Consider the following 21,555-nt stretch of genomic DNA (forward strand, 5'->3'; position numbering starts at 1 on the left):
CGGCTCGGGAAAAGCTCTGCCTCTGGCACCGGTGGGCTCTCACTTGCCAGAAAGGGGAAGTCGACTTGATCTTTGTGGCTTTTATAGAAGCATCTCCCATCCCTTTCCTGCTCTCTTATGGGGAGACGGAAGCTTGAGACAACAGGGCCAGACCAAGGAGGAGACCTGGGAGACTCCTGTGTACTCCAGGCAACTGACAGGTTGCACATACAGAAGCCCTAGGCATGTGCCTCATCACCGTCTCCATTTTACAGATGAGGAAACAAAAGCACAGACAAGTGAAGTGATTTGCTAAGGGTCACATGGAGAAAAAGTGGCTGGAAGCAAGCATTCAAAGGGTATGTGTGTGTGTCTGTGTCCCCCCGGTTGGGGACAGAGGAAGGAAATGACCTGCGCCCTGTAGTTCAGCTAAACATTTGTTGAGCTCATTGCCTTCAGTTTGCCCCCAAGGGAGCAGGGGAACAAGGGGGTGAGATAACTCACCACACCTCCGCATCTGCCTCTGCTTCCTAGACATCTGAGGGCTGGGGCCCCAGGCTTCTACCCTCACCCATTGATCTGACAGACTCTCTCTCAAGCTCCTCCAGGCTGGACCTGGTGCTGGGCCCCAGCTGGAAACAAGGCTTGGTGCCCTGTCCCCACCCCCAGAGGAACTCCCAGTCAGATGGTGGGGGCAGCGGCACCATCAGGAAATTATGGCCTGCTCTGATAAGACCCGTGCCGCGGGAGAGGCACAGGAGTTGCACTGACCACAACGTAGTGATCAGAGAAGGCTCCCTGAAGGAGAGGTTTTCTCTGCTGAGACCAGCAGTTTGGATCAGGCCTGATGGTGTGTGAGCTGGATGGCAGCGGTGCTGTGGGCTTAGGGACTACATAGACAAGGGTCTGAGCCCCAGCTCCACTTGGCTCCTCTCCATGGCTGGGGACAGCTGAATTTTGCCAGTCAGGGCTCCCATTCCTCCATCTGTATCGTCGGCTTGACCCGTGTTCCCTGAGGCGTCCAGGGCTTTCCTCTCAGCCAGGGCTCTCCCTGAGCTGGCTCAAGACCCTGGAGGCCCAACCTGTGTCCTCCATCCTTGCCTTGCTGAGTCCATCATTCCCCTAGAGTCCTCGAGAGGGTGGGGGTCTGCGTTGGGGGCTGTATCCTGTGCCTACTGATCCTAACACACGATACTTGGCAGACAAGGGGCCTGTGATGAATATTTGTTGAGGGCTAAAGTCGAACATCTACAACCTCCCAACCCTGTGCTCAATCCTGGGGATGTGACAAGACCAGGTCTCCCAGAGCACATTTCACAGGTGGATAAGGCAGTGGAGGAAGTGAAGTGAAGGGGGTTCTGGGGTGGTGACTGTGTGTGTCTGGATACAGTAGTCAGAGGCCTTCCCAAGGCAGCAATCCTTGAGCTGAGACCTGTGTCCAAGAAGAGCCGTAAAGATGCAGGAAGACTGCCTTACAGACAGAACAGCAGGTGCAAAGGCCCCGAGGTGGGAGCATGCTTGGTACATTGAAGGCAGAGTGGAGGCCAGTGTGGCTGAACAGGGTGAGAAAGAGGGAGGGTAGGTGAGGTTAAGGAGTTAACAGGAACAAGGTCCGGCAGTATCTCATGGGCCATGGTGAGGCCCAGCAAGGTGAGGCCCACAGGTTGTTTTTTTTTTTTTTTTCAATATATTTAACTGCACTAGCTCTTAGTTGCAGCATATGGGATCTAGTTCCCTAACCAGGAATCAAACCAGGCCCCCTGTATTGGAAGCATGGACTCCTAGTCCTGGAGCAACAGGGAAGTCTCTTTTTTAAACTTTCTCTCTGCAGGCAGGCAGTGCCTAGTCATAGTAACAGCTCATGGGTTATGTGATGGTCTTCACTGCCAGTGTGTGATACTTGGTTGCAGCCACATGGGACCTAGTTCCTAGACCAGGGATGAAACCTGGGCCCTCTGCATTGGGAGTGCAGAACGTTAGCCACTGACCACCAGGGAAGCCCCAGCAAGAGTTTTGAGCAGAGGAGGGGGATGAGAAGTCGTTGGATTCGGGATGTGTTTGGGAGGAGCGCTGATAGGACTGTTGCACAGCAACTCAGTTTTCATGCTGCCCATCTCTCAGGGTTCCAGATGCTACCTTTTTTTGATGCCTCACCTTAGTGGGGCTCCCTGTGAGCGCCCCTGCTTTGCTCCCAGGAGCTGCTTATGACTCGAATCCAGAGCCCTCTCCCCGAGCCCCGCTACGAACTGCTTAGGACTGGAATCCAGGCCAGCTGGTTCTCAAGCCCTTGGCCCCAGGGTCCAGTACTGTGTGTTCTGTGGGGTGGGCTGTGTTCCCTGCCCTTCCCATCTCTTGTGCCTGGGGAGGAAGTGCGGTTCCTTGCCCAGCCTTCCCCCTAAAGATGCTGTTTCAGATGCACCCAGGGTAAACACGGATCCCAGGCTGACCTCCAAAGGAGGCCCACTGGCTGTAATGTAGGAGGCTCTCTTAGCCTTGGCTGCTCATTTGTGAAGTGGAGAATAAAACAACAGCCACGTGTGGGCTCCTGCGGGGGGCGTCAGGGGAGGCGCCCACCATGTTCCTCCAACAAGACAGGTGGCTCAGAGCATGATGCTCTCAGAGGATCACGGGAGATCCACCCTGGAGCGGTGACCTTCCAATTTCCTTGGTCCTGGTACCTCCACTCCTCGAGACGATGCTCTTTTTTGCAGTATTTGCAATTTCTGGAAATGGTGCAGACCTGTAAATTCGACAGTTCAAATGTCCTGGATAGACAGACCAGGCCCCAGTGCCTGGCACACAGGAGGTGCTCATTAAAGGGTGGAGTGAAGGGGCCTATTGGTACTGCTTCTTGCCACGGACAACTCCCCTGCCATCTTGTGGATGTGGCTCCACTTACTGGCCCCTGGCTGGCTGTTGGCTCCTGCCATACTCTTGGCCTCCAGTGTCTTTCCCTTCCCCCTTCTCCACTCTGCAGAGCACTCAGCAAACGTTTAAAGCCGGTGACTGTGCCCCGTGGAAGGCACGAGATGGGAAGGGAGCAGGGAGGCTGCCTCGGGCTCACAGACTCAGTGTGGGGACAGCCATGAAAGCTGAGTTTCCTCAGGAGAGCGGTTTGCTTCTGAGCAGACCAGGTATTCCTAAGACTGACTTCCCAAGACCTGTGCTCATCCCCGCCCTGTGACATCCCTGGGACCTTTCCATATCTCCCCCCTCCCCGCCCCCGCAGTGCCCATACACATGGTACTGCCACATCTTCTTGGAGGGTAGAGGGGCACCGTTAGCCCACTTTACAAAAGTGGAGACTCAGGCCAGGAGAGGCAAGTCACTTGTCCATGGAGGCTGAGGCAGAGTTGGGACTGAAGGCCAGGAACATCTAATTCCAAAAACCCAGGATGGGGAAGTTGCTTGCAGTGGTTGTGCAGACCCGACGGGTTTCTGAGCCAGACACTTGGTGGCCACTGGGTGGGGAACACATGGATTCAGGTTTCTCTGCTTCAGGTCTTCTCGGACACGACTGAAGCGACTCAGCAGCAGCGGCAGCTCTTCTCAGAGCCTTTAATGGCTGCTGTGCATGGGATCCATGCATAAGTGGCTGCCTTTTCTTGGAGAATGCCTCTTTGCACTGGTTGCTAGGAAGCTCAGGTACAAATTTGTGGCAAGTGAAACTCAGGTCTGTGTTCTAGTGGTTGTCTGCATTCCCATTTTGGGTATCCCTGGAATCCAAACAAGACAGGATATTTTCTCTTTTTTGTTTTTGTTTTTTAAGGCTGTTTGGATACACTAAGAGGTGATTAAGCCTTTCTCAGAATGTTGTTTCATCCATTTGTTCATCCATTGGTCCAAGCAGCATCAGTTCTGGGCTCTTGCCTGAGGAGGGGGAACTCGGTTATCCATGACTTAGGTTCAGTTGCTCAGTTGTGTCCGACTCTTTGCAACCCCATGAATCGCAGCACGCCAGGCCTCCCTGTCCATCACCAACTCCCGGAGTTTATTCAAATTCATGTCCATTGAGTTGGTGATGCCACTCAACCATCTCATCCTCCGTTGTCCCCTTCTCCTCCTGCCTTCAATCCTTCCCAGCATCAGGGTCTTTTCAGATGAGTCAATTCTTCGCATGAGGTGGCCAAAGTATTGAAGTTTCAGCTTCAGCATCAGTCCTTCCAATGAATATTCAGGACTGATTTCCTTTAGGATGGACTAGTTGGATCTCCTTGCAGTCCAAGGGACTCTCAAGAGTCTTCTCCAACACCACAGTTCAAAAGCATCAATTGTTTAGCGCTCAGCTTTCTTTATAGTCCAACTTTTACATCCATACATGACTACTGGAAAAACCATAGCCTTAACTAGACGGACCTTTGTTGGCAAAGTAATGTCTCTGCTTTTTAATACGCTTTCTAGGTTGGTTGTAACTTTCCTTCCAAGGAGCAAGCGTCTTTTAATTTCATGGCTGCAGTCACCATCTGCAGTGATTTTGGAGCCCAAGAAAATAGTCTGTCACTGTTTCCCCATCTATTTGCCATGAAGTGATGGGACCAGATGTCATGATCTTAGTTTTCTGAATGGATCTAGAATTTCCTCCAAGCCTTTGTTTTCAGGCCCCCAGCAAAGACCCACTGTCCTCCACCTGGAGGTCAGCAGGATCTTGCTTACTGTCCGCGTATCACCAGAGAGGACACTGAGGTTGCAGTCACTGCCATGCCCAAGATTCCACATGTAGGTGGTGGAGCTGGGGCTTGTCCCATCTTGGCTCCAGGCCATGGGGCTGCTAACTCGAGGGCGTTGAGTGCTGTGGCAGAGGAATGGGGCTTGAACCTTGACCTTCAGCTGTATATTGCGTCCTACCTCCTGTCCCATGGTTGCTCTTTACAGGAGAGGAGTGAGGGTCCTAAAGCCCTGGGAGAGAGAAGACTGCTAAGAGGCTGGTGTGAGTCTCTCCTGAAGGCGTTCCCTGGAAGAATAAAGACCCCTAGCATGGGTGGAATAAGGCCACTGTGAGGATATGGCATGCCCACACCCTGGGGTCCCCTGTGCCAGGCTCTTTACTGTTTGGATGTTGTCTTCACCCCTGCCCCCCCTCCATTTCCCATGGAAGAGATGGGTTAAGAGCTGCGTCTGGCCCGGCTGGCTGGCTGGCTTCTTTAATGTGAGTGCCAGACCCACATAGGCAGCTGACCACCTCCACAGCCCCATCTCAGAATAAACTGACTACTTCAGCCCTACAGGGACCCCCGCATGGCATGCGTGCCTGGGCCTCCCTACCTCAGGGCCTTGGCCCAGGACCTCTCGGCACCTGAGGCTCACTGCCTCCACACCCGTGGGACCTGGCCCCTACCGTGTCCATTGGCTATCTGTCCCCTTCTAGAGCAGAAGCTGGGTGATACTGTGTGTACTTTGTCCCTGCTGGGATACTGTGAGTGTGAATGAGGATGGGGCACAGCAGGGTGCAAGCAGGCGCCTTGGAGCACTCTGGATGGCCGTGCACACCCAAGCGCAGGGAGTGGCAGCAGGCTGAGGGGAAAGCAAGGCCTCCAGAGAGACCAGATCTGTTTCCAGTCACAGCTCTCATTCCCTCCAGCCAGATTCAAGGCCCAAACGCCCCACACCCCACTCCTGCCATGGGAAATTGCTCCTCCAATCTGGGCAGAGTTCCTGCCCCCACCCCACCCCCCCCCACCCCCCAGCCACCCCACCAGGCAGCACAGTAGGTAGGTGGACACTGGGCGAGCTGGGTTCAGCCCCTGGCTCACTCTCTAGAGTTGTATGACTCTGGGCCGAAGAGAAGGGACCAAAGAATGCGTGTTGGGCTCAGCCAGCAGGCGGAGGGGACCTGGGCCAAGTTTCACCATCGCCTGTGCAGCGAGGGTTGGCCGTGGCTGAAGAGGGGGAATCCTCTCTTCACCACTGCCTGTCAGGTCAGCAGTTGCTCAGCTGCTGGGGGTGGAGCTGGCACTGAGGGCCCCACATTCAGAGTGAAACCCATGGCTCTGCCAGTTAATCTTGGCACTCATGCTGGCGGCAGGGCCCAGGGCGGAACTGAAAAGGAGACAAGGCCCATTCCCTTTCTTGGCGTGGTCTACTTCCTCCCAGTGATCCTGCGGATCCAGAGCCACGCAGGGCCAACCACACATGCAGGCGCAGGAAGGAGCCCTCTGTACTAACCTATTCTGTAGTCAGGAAGCAGACATGGAGAGGCTGGCTGAGTGTGCTGCTGGGGATTTGGGGGCCCTGCTTCCCTGTCCTCTGGCATGTCCAGTGTCCATGCGGGAGCTGGGTGGAGCTCCCTGGCTGAGTAACTGGGTAGTAGGGGACATCCAAGAGGAACTGGAAGGGTGACAGTGCCCTGGCTGGTGGTCACTTAGGCTGGGATTTACTAGTTGTGCAGCTTCTGAGTGCATTCCCACCCAGTTCTCCTCCCCAGACTGCTGTGTCCAACCACCAGGGCAGGACTGGCAGCTCCAAGACCTGCTGGGTGTGGGCCTGGACCAGGAAGAGCCTCTCTCCTAACAGGCTGCCCAGTCTTGCACTCACCATCCTTCTGCCCTGGCACCTGTTTATCTGAAGCTCAGTTGAGTGTATGGCTTTGGGATGGGCTCTGGCACACCAGTCTGGGCACAGGTTGGATGTTATGCCTAGAACCCACCTTTGTTTCTGCCTGTTTTCTCCTCCTTACCCAGTGCTGGCTTGACAGTGTGTGCACGCACGCATAACTAGTTGTGTCCAACTCTTTGCAACCTCGTGGACTGTATGTAGCCCATTAGGCTCCTCTGTCCATGGAATTTCCCAGGCAAGAATATTGGAGCGGGTTGCCATTTCCTTCTCCAAGGGATCTTCCTGACCCAGAGTTCAAACCCAAGGTCTCTTGCATCTCCTGCATTGGCAAGTGGGTTCTCTACCACTTGAGCCACCAGGGAAGCCCTGGTTTGGTGGGGGTTGTGGTTATTTTCCAGAGAAGGCAATGGCACCCCACTCCAGTACTCTTACCTGGAAGATCCCATGGATGGAGGAGCCTGGTGGGCTGCAGTCCATGGGGTCGCTAAAAGTCGGACACGACTGAGTGACTTCATTTTCACTTTTCACTTTCATGCATTGGAGAAGGAAATGGCAACCCACTCCAGTATTCTTGCCTGGAGAATCCCAGGGACGGGGGAGCCTGGCGGGCTGCCGTCTACGGGGTCGCACAGAGTCGGACACGACTTAAGTGACTCAGCAACAGCAGCAGCAGTGGTTATTTTTAGGCCCACCTCACTGTCTCTTCTTAAAACAGCTGCTGAAGGGAGGAGGGCACATTTGGGTCTCGGCTGCCCCTTCCCCACATCTTATCTTCCTCAGGCCTCTGCTAAAAGCCACCACTGATCATGTGATGACTCTAGGGAAACAATCTTAGCCATTTTATCACAGGAGGAAGTGGAGGGGTGCTCTCCCTTCTGAGAAAGTGATGAGAGCTCCTGGGCCCTGGGAACAGACATCTGTAGGGTAAGCCAGGTTCAGTCAGGACCCTTTTGCTGACTAAAGAGTAGGGGGTCATCTCCCACCCATTCTGAACCCCATGTGTGTTGAATGTCATGGAAGACTTCTGGGGCCTGCAGTTTTCTGGTTGGCTGTAACTAGGGCCAGCCATGCCAGGCTGTGTTCCTTTGGCCACACTGGCAAAAGAGCCCCAAAAGCCCAGAGCTAAGCTACTCTGCCAACTCCCACCATGCCACCTCACCTGTGCCTCGTCCTGAGACTTGGAGGCAGAACAGAGTAGTCACGTATATGCTTTGAATGGGGGTTCACAACCTGATCTCTGTTTCCTCAGGCAAATTACTATCTCCAAAATTTGAGTTTCTTCTTTTTAAGATGTGGTGATATCTGCTTCCTGGGCTGCTGTTGGGCTGGGAGAAGTCCGTCCTGGTGGGGAGCCAGTAGAGGGGAGGACAGGAGCTAAAGGCAATGTGAAAGGCCTGGGCCCTCGGCACGGTCAGCCAGCACAATAGAGGGAACTTGGGTTGGGATACCCTCACCTTCCTTTTCTGGGTTTGCTGTGATGAGGTGATCAGCAGTGATTGTAACTGGCCAGAGTGGGTTGGGGGGGTTTTGCTCCACCAGTGGGAAGAGAAACAGGTGTCAGCCAGCAAATGGGTCAGAGCTAGAATGTCCACAGATCAAGGTGAAGCAGAGACTGGCCCTCAGGCCCCGTTGGATGCTGGGAAGCTCAGTGTCTGTGTCTGGGTGGGGGAGACGGTGCTGTGGTTACAGGCAGAGGATCCCCTGCAGGTTTCTGCGAGGAAGAATGCTAGAACCTACTCCAGGGTCAGGGTGCCCACTGAGCAAGCTAGGCCCCTGGGGAGACTGCAGAAAAGAACAGAGGCCTGGGTGGGTGAAGGGCCATCAGGGACAGGCCCTGAATGTCTGCATTGGTCTCCTAGAGTTCAAAGTCCAAGCTACAAGCAACCTGCTCCAGTATCCAGGAGATCCGGCGATGCACACGTCTTGAGATGCCTGACAACCTGTACACTTTTGTGCTAAAGGTGAGTGGAAGCTTTCCACACATGTGGGGAACAGACACAGACCTCAGGAATTGTACACAGCTGTCCCTTCCTTCCTGCCAGGTGAAGGACCGGACAGACATCATCTTTGAGGTGGGAGATGAACAGCAGTTGAATTCATGGATGGCTGAGCTCCGGGCATGCACAGGCCAAGGGTGAGACCCAAGGGCTCCATCTTGACACAGCTTTTCCTGTTACTCCTAAGCTACCCAGTCCTTAACCCCCATCTTCTCTTGCAGACTCGAGACCACAGACCCAGAGCCGCACTTTCCCTCAGCCACAGAACCTGGCACGGCTGACTCTCCAAGGGGAAGCATAGATTCCTTGAACCAAGGTAAGGGGTCAGGGCCTCTGTCCTCCAGTACATCGGGACCCAGCCCAGGGCATAAAGCGCCAACAGAGGGTCACCATCACCCATCTCTTTCTCTGCCAGGTGCTTCTCCTGGGGTGCTGCTGGATCCAGCCTGCCAGAAAACAGATCACTTCCTGTCCTGCTACCCCTGGTTCCACGGTCCCATCTCCCGGGTGAAGGCGGCTCAGCTGGTCCAGCTGCAAGGTCCTGATGCTCATGGAGTGTTCCTGGTGCGGCAGAGCGAGACGCGACGCGGGGAGTATGTGCTCACGTTCAACTTCCAGGGCATTGCCAAGGTACTGGGCAAGGCAGCTGGGGCTATGCCCCGGCCAAGTTAAAGGCCCCGAGGGGGCCAGGGCCTGAGCCTACCTTTCTTCCTTTTCTGTAGCACCTGCGCCTGTCGCTGACCGAGCGGGGCCAGTGCCGAGTGCAGCACCTCCACTTCCCCTCCGTTGTGGACATGCTCCACCACTTCCAGCGCTCGCCCATCCCCCTTGAGTGCGGGGCTGCCTGTGACGTCCGGCTGTCCAGCTACGTGGTCGTCGTCTCCCAGCCACCAGGTGTGACCCTGATGCCCCTTGATAAAGGGGGTGGGGACCGAGACCTCCTGTTGTGTCCTTCCAGCACCTGCCTCCGCCCTGATAAGACTGACGGTGTGGTCTCTCTCTCGGTCGCTTGTCCCCCAGGTTCCTCCAACACTGTTCTGTACCCTTTCTCCTTCTCTCGCTGGGATTCAGAGCTGGGCCTTCCCCACCTTAGCACTTCTGGCTGTCCACAGGGGCTTGGCCCAGAGGGTCTTCCAGGCCGATCCTCTCCCCCAGAGCAGATCTTCCACCTGGTGCCTTCGCCCGAGGAACTGGCCAACAGCCTGCGGCACCTGGAGCCCGACCCCGCCAGTCGAGCCCGGGACTTGGACTACGAAATGGACTCCTCCTCCCGGAGCCGCCTACGGGCCATAGACAATCAGTACACGCCTCTCTGATGGGCCTCACGCTGCCCGGAGGAGCACAAGCAAGCAGAGATGTGAACTTGTGAATGTAACTTTCCTTCCTTCCAGAGAGAGATTCAAGGGACACTTTTAACTGCTCATTCCAGTTTGGATGTGACCCTTCTATTAGGCCTGTTAAAGGGCCTCCTATAAGTTCCATTCTTACCTGGCTTTCTTCTTATTGTTTACAGATGTAGTTCTTATTCACAGATGTCCCTAGGACCAGGCCCCATCACTCTTGAGAGGTGGCAGGGGGACGGGGGGGGGGGGCCGGAGTTGGCAGTGGAAAGTTGTTCTCTTTTTCACTGACACTGTCTGTCTCAGCTGACAGACTTTCTACTTGGGTAGGGGGCCCATCAGGAAGCCCAAAACACTAACAAGCCCTGGATTCTCCCGTGGTTTTTCCCACTATAGCTTTAGTCCATGTGGTAGATCTGCTGTACCCAAGCCACAGGTGACCACACCTATCCTGCTTCGACTCTCAGCTTTAGGACAAAGTTCTGGCAGATGGACAAGCTAAAGGTCAAAAATGATTTTAAACATTTTACCTCAGATTAATTTTTCAAAGAATTCAGGTTTCAAAATTAAACCATTGCTTATTTCATTGCACTGTTTGAACTAATACCACACACTTTTTATAGTCAGAGACAGCTATGCAAACCTACTGACCAGGTTCCTGGTTCAAGCCAGTATGCCTGGCTTGTCTGTTACATTGTCAGGACAGTCACCTGTTGCTGAGGAGATACTGTCCTTCCTAAATGTAGAGAAGTGAAATGTGTCACTCTTTTAAGGAAATTCCAAGCGATTATTGAAAGAGGAGGGTGGCCAGCAACAGTTCCACCCTGGTGCCTTATGAATAAAAAACTGAATTCTGGTTTACAGTAGGCTTTATGGTGCAAGTTAAACTGGGGTGAGGGAGGGGCAAGGAAGAAAAGGGCTGCTGGGCCCTTTCTAGTAAATCTTTCACCAACAGGGCTGGCTTAGAGCCTCCAAGCATCTAAAGGCTTATTAAATTATTCCACAAGGTTTTAGGCTCATTCTTGAGCCAAAATGGAAGCTAGGAAGCTGGTGCCACAGCTAATGAGAAACTCCTTTAATAGCCCACAATCAGTGTTCTGTTCCAGCAGTGACCACTGCTTCATCTGATGAAGACTATGTGTGCATGGATACACAGGCACCCATAACCTCTACCATCCCCAGAGGTCCTGCAGTTGAATCTCCATCTGTACTTGCCTTTCACAAGTGACACAATTCATAGGGGTCTGGCTCCTCCCACAACTTTCATGCAGAGGCTCAGAAACAACGGAGGCAGTGACCCAGCAGAGTCAGCTGCTTCTGGTGCCAGCAGAGCCATTCAGTATAGCTGCCAGGCTCACCCAAGTGGCTTCTAGGAAACTGGGAGTTTTATTAGCACAGCTTAACATTTACAGATATATATCAATCAAAGGCTAAAATTAAACCTTGGCCTAGACTAACTAGTGCCAGCCTTATCTGGGGTGAGGGGTGTGTCTGTTCCAGCCATTCTCTGTACTTTAGGTCAGACTTTAGCGGGGGCAGGGAGGTAAGCAGTCACCTCACTTCACTACTTTTAAAACCAACACTCCTGGCAGTCCCAGTGGTTAGGACTCCGGACTTCCACTGTTGGGCGCATGGGTTCAATCTCTTGTTAGGGAACGAAGATCCCTCAAAAAATCTATATAAAACTAACCCTCCTGGGTGGTTTCACAGATGGTAACGCATATCCAACCCTAATCTATGGTTGTGGTCCATTTCTAAGGGCCTCATTTTCTACACATCAAGCATTACTGAGTAATGAATGCTAAGCAAAGCGCAGACCAGGAGGGTAAATGTAGAGAGATGACATCTATAAGCCTGGGGCACTTACTTCCTAACAGCCTCTCAACATACAAGTCTCAGGTAGTGCCAAGAGGCTAGCCAGGCCCAGCAAGCTCGCAGCTCTGACTGACTGGCTGCAAAGTACAAGCTCAGAATCTGTGACATAGTCACCACTTCCAACAGCTTCAGTGTTAAATGTTCAAGAAAAACATTTCTTGACTAAATGTGTCTGAGTTAACCGGACAGTTCAAATACATTCCAACAAAAAGGCCCCTTGTGGCCTAGGAAGAAGTGACACTAAGCCAATGCCTTTCCTTTCTGCTGGGGCAAGGGGGAGCAGTGGGGCCCAGGGCGTGATGCCCTCACAGGCCGTGATGCCCTCACAGGCCGTGAGGCAGCAACCCTGATAGTTGCAGCCAGCCCACCGCAGTCAGAGCGCATTCCACCACCCTCTTTCCAGCCCCAATGTAACCACTGCTGCCGGCAAGAGGCCAAGCCAGCAGCCTCTGCTGAGAGCTAGGCTCTGAGTGCCAAACGGACACTGAGTATCACCAGCCTTTTGGTTATCTCTAATGACAGATGACGAGGATGGCCTGACTGCTCCCAGCACCATCACTTCCTTTACCTGATGTTAATGAACTTTTACAAACTAACAGTCACCAGCACCAAAGAATTAAGTCAACTAACCTGCCTTGAATTTTAGACCAGCAATCCATATGGCTTTATCTGGTATAAATCTTCTGCCTTTGATCATTTCTGGACCGTGTAGGAAAAAGGAATAGCAAATCATTAAAATCTTAAGCCAGAGAACACTATTTTTACATAACAGTTTCTTAACCTAAAATCAAGGCCTTGAACTCTTCCCTAAGGGTTGCCTGAGATTCCTTCATGCTGTTATTCAGGGCTAAGTCTGTTATCACAAATATCATGTGAGTGCTAACATCTACAAGCTAGAGGAACTTGATAGTTTATTATCCACTGCCTCTTAACAAGGACACATCTGACACCCAGTGTTTAGCTGGAATAAACAGCACATTGTAATGACAACACAGAGAATGGATTCATCTTGTATCATTATAGGCAGAAGGTCTATTTGGCAAATTTTTATGTATTGTTTATGTACTGTATAAGTAACTTATTCTTGAAGAATACAAATTTTGCTATAATGTACAAATTGCTACATGTGAATTAAAACAAAGGTTTTGGAATCTTGATTAGTTAACTGCAGTATTTAAAGGTTCTATTATGACTACAATCTCTGAAAAATAGGTATTTTTCCAGTTTATCCTCCTCCCACAAAACCAAGACCCCTAACAAATGCTTGGTTTATCTTGTATATTGCTACATCCTTTCAGCCCTCTGGATTCCTTTATTACAACTCTGAGTGTGTGTCTCCTGCCCCCTACTGGTAAAACGCAGATGCCTGAATCAGGACAACCTCTGACTTATCTGGGTTCCGGAGATATTAAAAAGGAAGCTTACAGAATCAACGTCAGGCTGAGGACGGGGACCTTCGGTGCTGCCCAACTCTGGCCAGCCTTCCTCCTTCTGAAGCAGACCTCTAGCCACCACAGAGAACATCTCTCAGTCTTGTCTTTTTTCTAGAGATACCTTGAACCAGAACTAAAGGTGAAGAAGAAAAATCATTTGACAGCTAACCTTCACGGGTATTAAGAAAGCAGTCAGCCTTCCTGCCCTGATACTCAGTATCCTATAATGGAAATAGCTCATACAAACACACATTAACTTGGTATCAGTTTTTAAAACTTTTTTTATTTTTTAATTTTTTTTAAGTTTTTATTTTATATTATCTACAAAGTAAAAGTTTTTCCCTTAACTTAAAAGTTGAACCACTGCAGACAGTGATTACTTCATCAAACTTGATTTATAAATAATAATCCGTCAGTTTGACGGTAAGAATTTACTGAAACTTTGTCAAGTTTAGTAAAAGGGCGTTCCAAGTCTTGATTTTTTTTTTAGCGGTAATAGCAGCAAGAATCACTCTTGTTACTTCTTTTGCTAGCTGATGTGTTCATGACTTTCAAGGGTCATTAAAAAATAAATAACTTCCAGTTTCAGCAAGCAGAGCTGGGGTACTTGCGGGACTCGGAAACAGCATATGGAATTATGGAACAGCCCACAAGTTCCTAAATGCCTCTACTCGGTCCAAATATCTTCCACTGCAAGTGAACTGTTAGCATTCCTATTGGATGTTACAAGAAATCAACATATATTTTTTCAAAACAAAATAATGAAATTCTAGTTTTCTGTGCTTCCAGTTGGTAGAAGCAGTAGAAGGGAGGAGGGAATTTGGCCTTTCGGTTCCTCCAGGGCAGCCTTACAACTGCTGTTGGTGGTGGGCTTGTACTGTAAAAAAGAAAAGTGAATATTTAAACAGAAAACTGGCAACACTTGCACATTAGCCTAGTGTTTCTGCAGCACATGACTGTAAGCTATCCTTGTGCTAGCTGAACAAGACTCAAAATTTAATTTACTCTGTACCCTTCCCACCCCCCCAGCATCTGTACCAAAATGGGGAGAGGCAGGTGGGTGGGTAAGAAACAGACCAGTCAGACATAAAACCATTTCAGATAAAACTCCCAAGAGTTGTTGTTCATGGGGTACAAAAAAGGCCTTAACATATCCCCTCCCCAAATAATAGCCAAGCACCAGTGCTGCTTTCAGAGTAACAGGTTAGACTGTGAAATCTCGCCATGGCCGCCATCAAGTACTAACGCACAATCACAGGCATTCTCTCCCTGTCAGGGCATAGACTGGAGCTAATTCTATACTCAAAACCAATCCATACACAGCACTTTCTCATCAGTAGTAGTCTCCAGAGCTACAGTCAAAGTCTGCCATGGTGGTCACCCCACATGTCAGACTGTTGGGGCTCAGGAAGGAAAACACTGCCCTGTCCAGCCTAGCGTAACAAGGAAGGCCAACTGAGTCCTAAGCATGCATCAGCTACACAGAATGCTGCTGCTGCTTCTCATCAAGCCATATCCTGTATACCATCAGAACACACACAGCCTAGGCTCCCGGAAGCCTCAGGCCCTGACACTGAACTGATCATCACAGTCCCTACTGTGCACACTCTGACGGGTCTTGCTAGTTCTTGGATGCGGGACTTGAAGCGCTGGCCCTGCCTGCCATTCGACCTGTGCGAGCAGAATGCTTTGGGGTGCCCGGCGGCCCCTGCACACACACGCCTCACCTGAAGGGTGCGTCATATAAGGGAAATGCGCTGTTGTCGAGACTGGAATGGGCTGTAGTGCACTTTGAGCGAGGGCGGCCTGGGGACCGCCGGGTGGCTGTGTCGTCATTAGCATCATTGGCGCATGGGCAGTTGGATGAGAAGGAACCATTCCTGACTGTACATGAGCCTGAAACAGAGAGCTCTTTTACGCATACAGGCAACATCTCCAGCTTAAACAACATGTCAACTGTGTTCCTTTCACTGGGTTGGGGCTCTCAGGAAAGGGCAACAGTGGGCCCTCAGGGCCCTTTCTTTCCTCTGGGGACATTCCCTAGTGGATCCATTAGTTGACCTATAGACACGCTTCACCTTTTGGCAGATTCTGCAAGGCTGAGGGGGCAGGCAACCAACAAGCCTTGGTAAAAGTCAGGGCTGCCATGTCCTAGGCGTCAGCATTTCTGATGACTGGATTCTATGTATGGGGCAAGGTCTTCACAAAGGTAAGACGATCCCTGATCCAAGTACAGCTTTCTCAAACTAATAGGAGGCTACATGCAATGATGCTTCTAGACTCTGGCTACTATGTGGGGCCTGAATCATCCCTTTCAGATAAAGCAGATTATTACATTATAAGTGGGAACTGTTAACTCCTGTTCTATATTCTCTTTGCTCCTCCCCTGCTCATCGGCACACCTCAGTGAAGAATGAGTCAAGGCAGTGAGAAAGACTCTCAGGCCCCTTTGCGCTGCTGAAAGATCCGCCGATAAGGCAGCAGCAGGAGGAGTTGCAGTGAATGGCTCCAGTGAGGTGGGGAGGGGTATTCTGAAATCATCTGGGCCAACCCAGTGTCCCTGTATCAAGTGATAGTGAGTTCAACCACGTCTCCCTGTCAAGTTGGAAAGGGTGTAGCCCAAAGAGCTGGACCCCAGCTCTGCAAGGATTTGCAGAGCGAGGAGGACGAGTCCTCAATTCCTCCTGCAATACTATGCACTGTTCTGGACCATGATAAGCCTTGAAGGAAACCCTGTTTTGACTCTAACACGTTCAAGTAGACCCAGGGCACATCTGGACTTCCCTGCAGATGTTAACCTTTTTGTTCTTTCAGCACAAAAACACAAAAGTGAGGTTTTAGGAACCCCAACTTACATATAAATTCACATAACTACGTAGCTACCAGCCTCTGCTAGACATCTACCGGCCCCCAGGTCTCATGAAGCTCCTGATTCAGCCAAACCATGCTGTCCCACACTTGACCAAACCAGCTCCCCTCCCCACCATCAAAAGCAACTCATCCACTGCAGTGCGCCACACTACAGAACCTGCCCGTTTGCTGGGGAGGATGCCCAGACTTCCCAGAGCTGTGGAACTCTAGTTATAAGGTCGCCTTCTGAGAGTTAGTTCCAACTGAGCAGCATCTCCAGCCCCACCACGCCAGAGCCTCAGGGGTGCACTGCTTGACATGAAACGGAATTCAGTGAGGCAGTTTAAGCTGAGACCTGCCTAAGAGAGTTCTGTTATGAAAGCAGCAAAAAGAGACATCAAATACAGCCGATCCACCCTTAACAGCCCCAGGGAGGGCCTCAAAGGACAGTGTTAAAAGTCCAACTTCAGTGCAGCTCCTTCTCCTCATTAAGACAATTCAAATTGGCCCTGGATCGCACTGGACTTTAGTCAGCAGCAAACACACCTTTCAACCTTTAGAAACTTACGCTAGAGGTGAGCCCCAAGTGCTTCCAGATCTGCTCTTTAAGAAAAATAGGAACACCTGGGCGCTTCCAGCTTCAAATCACACAGCACCAATGTACAAGGCCAAGCCCTTTCAAGAAGTACAACGTATGGTCAAAGCAGATTTAGGAATTGCCAGGGAAACAAATGGAGAGATTTCTTAGGAACTCAGGTGACTTAACATTCAAGTGGACAGTCCCAGGGCAGTCATCTCAGAGTTGAGAATTTGTGAAATCCCATCTTCTTTGCCAGACCTGTGTGTGTGTGTAAGGGGTGTGGGGGGAATATGTGTACATATACGTGTATATATAGCAACGAGAAAGCTATATAAACAGAAACAGAGCAATGCAGACACAGTAAGGAAAGAACTAGGTTGCATTCCAGAGTCAAAGGTATTTTTAAGGCCTCAGCTGGGAAATGTCAAAAGACTGACCAATCAGCAACTTCACTGATTCCATTACAAAACCACACAAACATTCATTTAAGGCCAGATCACATGTATTTGAGTGGGAAAGAAGAGACAAGCAGATGGCATCACACACAGGGGTTCCTAGCTTGAAGAGCATCTGGCTCTTTGCTGCTTATCTGATAACTTTCATATCCTAGTTGGTCTTCACAAAAAGTTGGCTAAAGCAGGTTTACCTGAGGTACATGGGCCATGTGGGGTGGATTGGTGTAAGCCGGCTGAACATGAGAAGGATGAATGGTAAAGACGGTCTGCTGTGCTGCTGGGAAACTATTCTGTGGAGACTGTGTATTGGAGGCAGGTGTCATGGAAGGTGGGGTTGGCGCAAGCCCCGCGTGGTAAATGGCAGACTGCTGCTGTGGACTGGCCAGATGGAGAGCCTGGGCGGCCTGGTGCTGATGGTGCTGCAAAGTGACAGCAAAGAGTACAGATTAAGAGACATTCTTTTCTGGGATACAAGCCTGATTGTCAGACTGCAAGCCCTTAACCAAACAGTGGGAACCAAGAATACTGCTCCAGGGAACTGGAGCAAACAGCTCCAGATGCCAGAGCTCCTTAAGTGCCTTCTTAAAAAGCATGGCTAAAGAAACTAATAGGAAAACAAACAAACAAAATCGTATCACATAAACATTAGAAATGAGAGTTTTAAAAAGTTCCAAGCGAAATTCCTTACTTTATGTTAAATTTTTCTATATTGGTAAAGTTTTCAGAACTTACCCAACCACCTTATTCTCAGTATGTACCTTAAGGTGATTAAACCTGGGGGCACAGCCTGCAGAGCTATACGCTGGCTCCTAGGTGAGGCAGGGCTGCTAGGTGTTTTGGTCACGTGGTGCCTAGCATCTCGCACGGCATTGGGAGAAACACTCAGTAAGCAGAAGGATGCAGCAGTTCTGGTGAAGGCCCCCCCGAGTGTCCTACCTGAACAGGACTGGGTGCGGGATGGCTCCCACCATGTTGGCTTTGCTGCTGTCCGGTGGGCGTAGCTGAAGGCTGAGGATGTGGAGTATGTGGGTGCAGGGTAGCATTAGGGTGCGCATACTGCTGAGCAAGGGAGCCAGTGGAAACTAAAGTGAAATAAAAAGGAGTGTGTATAATTGACGTGTGTGGTGGTCTTCATTGCTCTTCTATGCCTCATCAACTTTCAGCTCATCAACAGCTTTCTTGATGCTCAATGCCTAACCCATCTCTATATTTGACTCCATTTAATCCATCCACTTCTTGGAAAAAAAAAAAAAAAGTCAAGTTACTGCTTACCAACCAGACTAGCATTTTATTCAAATAACATACATACTGTATCAAAATCTAATCAGTTTAAATTTACTTTTGTAACAGTCACTAGGTTTTCCTGAAAAAGCAACTTAAAAGCACAGACAGAAATAATTCAATCTCTCTCTATCTCACACACACACACACACACAGACACACACACAGCAGCTCAAGGCCATCATCTGGCTAACCTCACCATGCTACTGCCCTGGAGCTGGCGCAGTGTCCTATGGGCCCAGATGGTATCAAGGCTTCAGTAAGGGGCTGGATAAGGTGTGTGGCAAGGTCAGGGCTCTATCTTCAGGGCCAAATGACCACAATCTCTCTCAGCTGATTACAGAAGCCACTTTGCTCCTCACTTTGTTCCTTGGGCCTCCCCACTCAAGATCTCTCACCTTTGTTTTATAGTTTAGGGTTACCTAAACTATGTATTTAGGAAAACCAAACTCCCTTCTATGCATCACAGCCTTTAGAAAAAATTTTTACTAGTTAGGGTAACTTCAAAGAAAATATGATGGTTTAGTTTAAGTAAAAATGTGTTCATTAAAGGTAAGAATGCAAAGCCAATTCTTTGTGTCAGCACTGACCATACGTTGGCACAAAACAGGGAGATCAGATATTTGTTCATGTCATCCCAATACAGCAATCCGAGAATCAAAAGCACAAGATGGGTTCACTGCTTCCAGTGACTACTAATATAGCACCCTGATACAAATCTAACCATGATGTGGCTATGAGTTGAGGACAGTCTTCCCAAGACATACCTCTTAGAAGTCAATGTGTGACTTCCAGCCTTCTCTCAAATCAATCCTGAAATCCTCGAGAAGCTATGCCCATACACAGAAACAATTTCAAAATACTTCCTCACGTTCTTCATATGATGTTACACACAGGGGACTGATAGGGAGAAGCAAGCACCTTTGGGATCAGGCACCCTGACTGCAGTAGTCTAGTAGGCCAGCTGCTGAGAGTCACCAGCAGAGATGGCTCTGGGTGAATCCCATGTAAATGTTATGCAGAAGGTTAGGCACATGAATCAATTCTATAACACTTGACATTGCAGGGACAGGGGCTACCAACATTCCAGCCCAACTGGTCATCTCCTCAACTGCATAGGTACCCTTTAAAGAGAGGAGAAGAGGCAAAGAGCCAGCGCTAGGATCACCTGTGCATCCACGGCTAACACCTGGTGGAAGTATATACTAAATTAACATTTAGATTAGATTCAACAAAGCACTTCTGCTTATACACTGGGAAAATCCCCTAACTATAACCGTTAACATACATTGGAACATATTAACAAGAAAAACTGGCAACATATTCTCTGGGTGTTTTTTTTTTTTAACAAGTCAGTGACTGTTACCTGGGAGGTGGAAAAAAATAAGGTACAAATAGCTTTCTTGGGTTTCACAATCCCATGAATTTATGAAAATACTGTCTTTTTTCCTACTTCATTAGCTTATTAAAAGGCATTCATCATCATTTAAATTAACTTGCAGATCCCCACAAATTGTCTAGGCACTTAGTCTAAAAGACTTGACATAAATTTTGAAAATCTGCCCTTGTAAATCTTAAAACTGGAAAGCAATTCCTGAATCCAAATTCTTATTTATAAAGTTTCACAGAGGTAGACTACAGAATCTCATAGAGTTTCTACATATTCAACCATATTTATTCAAGAAATTTTTATACTGAAAATTTAACTTTCCTTTCTAATTACCCTGTAAGCAAAGTAATAAGAAAATAAAAAGTAACATCAACCAACTCTAGCTGGGTGCTATTTGATTTTCACACATTAAAAAGAAAAAAAAAGAATGGCCATTACAAAGAACAATTATGCCCATGAAGTCTCATAATTAATTATCCACCAATTAGAAAAATGTTAAAACCTTGAAATTACTTTGAGAAAAATAAAGACAGAAGTATTTTTTATCATGCATTTTTAACAGGCACCTCCGGATTTATTTGCCAATATTGAAAGGCTATCTATATCTCATTTACATTCACAGCACAAATACTTTAAGTAGTCCGAGCTGAATGCTTAAAAAACCCCATCTTCTCCCTATCTAAACATCAATTAACTACAATGCGTTATAAGAAAAATTAAGCAGATTTAAACAGACATCATAGGCTGGAAATAAAATGTAAGCATGTCTGATTAGAAATATCTTCCTGTTTATCATCTTTCTGAAAAGATGCTTGGTAAGCAAGTACCTTATCCAGGAATTCTTTTCTCCTTCAAATACGAAAACTGAGTAGCTAATTGGGGAAAATGTAGAAAATAGACTTTAATAGTAATAACAAAAATATACTTTGGTTCCTTGAAAGCTCACTTAAGAAAGTAACAAACACAGCTAGGGTAGAAGGGAAATTTTTAAAAGAAGAGGAGAGGTTGGGATTGGGGTGGGGGGGAGGGAGAGGGGGAGGGAGAGGGGGAGAGAGAGAGGGGGAGAGAGAGAGAGTGAAAGGAACCAAGTTAGAGTAAATGAGGAAAATAAGAGAATTAGGGAAAGGGGAAAGTGGAGAGTGAAAGGCAGAAAATTCTGGGCTTTCTTAAACTAAATCTATCATTTAACTGTTATTATTATACATACTCATTAGCTAAAGATTCCAGAGGTTAAAAATAAAAGTTTTTCTTAAAAATTCTGATTTAGCTCTCTACCAGACAACCACAGTCCAAAAAGTTTTCTAAGCCATAACTGATCCTACTGAAGCCAACTGAGTCCACAGAGCTGTGCATTTAATTTCTAACTAGTTTTTCTCATTTTTGGCCTTGGATGCACAAGTCATGAGAGATCACCAGCACGGCAAAACTTCAAAAATGAAACAAAATCTCCCAACTTTTAGTTTTGATGGTAAACTCAGAAGCAAAGAAGTTAAGGAACATAGAAAACTTTTTAAAAGGGGAATAAAAGGCAACTAGACCAAAAAAACAGGGCAAAAAGCTTATTTAGAAGGAGGTGGGGTATAAAGCAGCAAATTAAATTACAAACTGCAGCCCCGCTATTAGTTTCTTCTAAAAAATACTGATATTCTCTTTTAGGAAAACTTGGGCTAAGGCAGTTAATGCTTAGGTGTAATGATTAAGCTTTTAGCTACTTACCAGGAAACAGACTCGAAATCTACTAACAGAGACAGTAAGATGGTGAGGATAACTACATTTGAGACCTCAAACTGAGTACATTAATAGAATTACTGACCCTGTCTTTT

General features: G+C 48.8%; 2 protein-coding genes across 52 annotated transcripts in view; one reads left to right on the forward strand and one right to left on the reverse strand.

Annotated features, from left to right (window-relative positions):
* The window catches only part of SH2B3 (SH2B adaptor protein 3), a 37,649-nt gene extending 24,749 nt beyond the window's left edge, over window positions 1–12,900 (forward strand). For 3 of the 5 annotated variants that reach the window (XM_027956515.2, XM_027956514.2, XM_060401228.1), the window contains 5 exons: window positions 8,391–8,492; window positions 8,574–8,665; window positions 8,750–8,844; window positions 8,944–9,158; window positions 9,251–12,900. In XM_027956515.2, coding sequence (XP_027812316.1) covers window positions 8,391–8,492; window positions 8,574–8,665; window positions 8,750–8,844; window positions 8,944–9,158; window positions 9,251–9,844 — 1,098 coding nt within the window. In that variant the 3' untranslated portion in view covers window positions 9,845–12,900. The remainder of the gene's footprint in view (window positions 1–8,390; window positions 8,493–8,573; window positions 8,666–8,749; window positions 8,845–8,943; window positions 9,159–9,250) is intronic. The other 2 variants (XM_015101637.3, XM_042234625.1) reach the window with 2 other exon arrangements.
* A 539-nt stretch (window positions 12,901–13,439) lies between these two features.
* ATXN2 (ataxin 2) overlaps window positions 13,440–21,555 on the reverse strand; it is a 99,666-nt gene continuing 91,550 nt past the window's right edge. For 19 of the 47 annotated variants that reach the window (XM_060401198.1, XM_060401197.1, XM_060401196.1 and 16 more), the window contains 4 exons: window positions 17,998–18,143; window positions 17,253–17,480; window positions 14,904–15,072; window positions 13,440–14,053 (listed from right to left, as the gene is read on the reverse strand). In XM_060401198.1, coding sequence (XP_060257181.1) covers window positions 14,025–14,053; window positions 14,904–15,072; window positions 17,253–17,480; window positions 17,998–18,143 — 572 coding nt within the window. In that variant the 3' untranslated portion in view covers window positions 13,440–14,024. Of the gene's footprint in view, window positions 15,073–17,252; window positions 17,481–17,997; window positions 18,144–21,555 lie in introns of all 47 variants that reach the window. The other 28 variants (XM_060401201.1, XM_060401200.1, XM_060401192.1 and 25 more) reach the window with 2 other exon arrangements.

This window comes from Ovis aries, chromosome 17 (assembly GCF_016772045.2).
Source record: "Ovis aries strain OAR_USU_Benz2616 breed Rambouillet chromosome 17, ARS-UI_Ramb_v3.0, whole genome shotgun sequence".
Taxonomy (NCBI): Eukaryota; Metazoa; Chordata; class Mammalia; order Artiodactyla; family Bovidae; genus Ovis; species Ovis aries.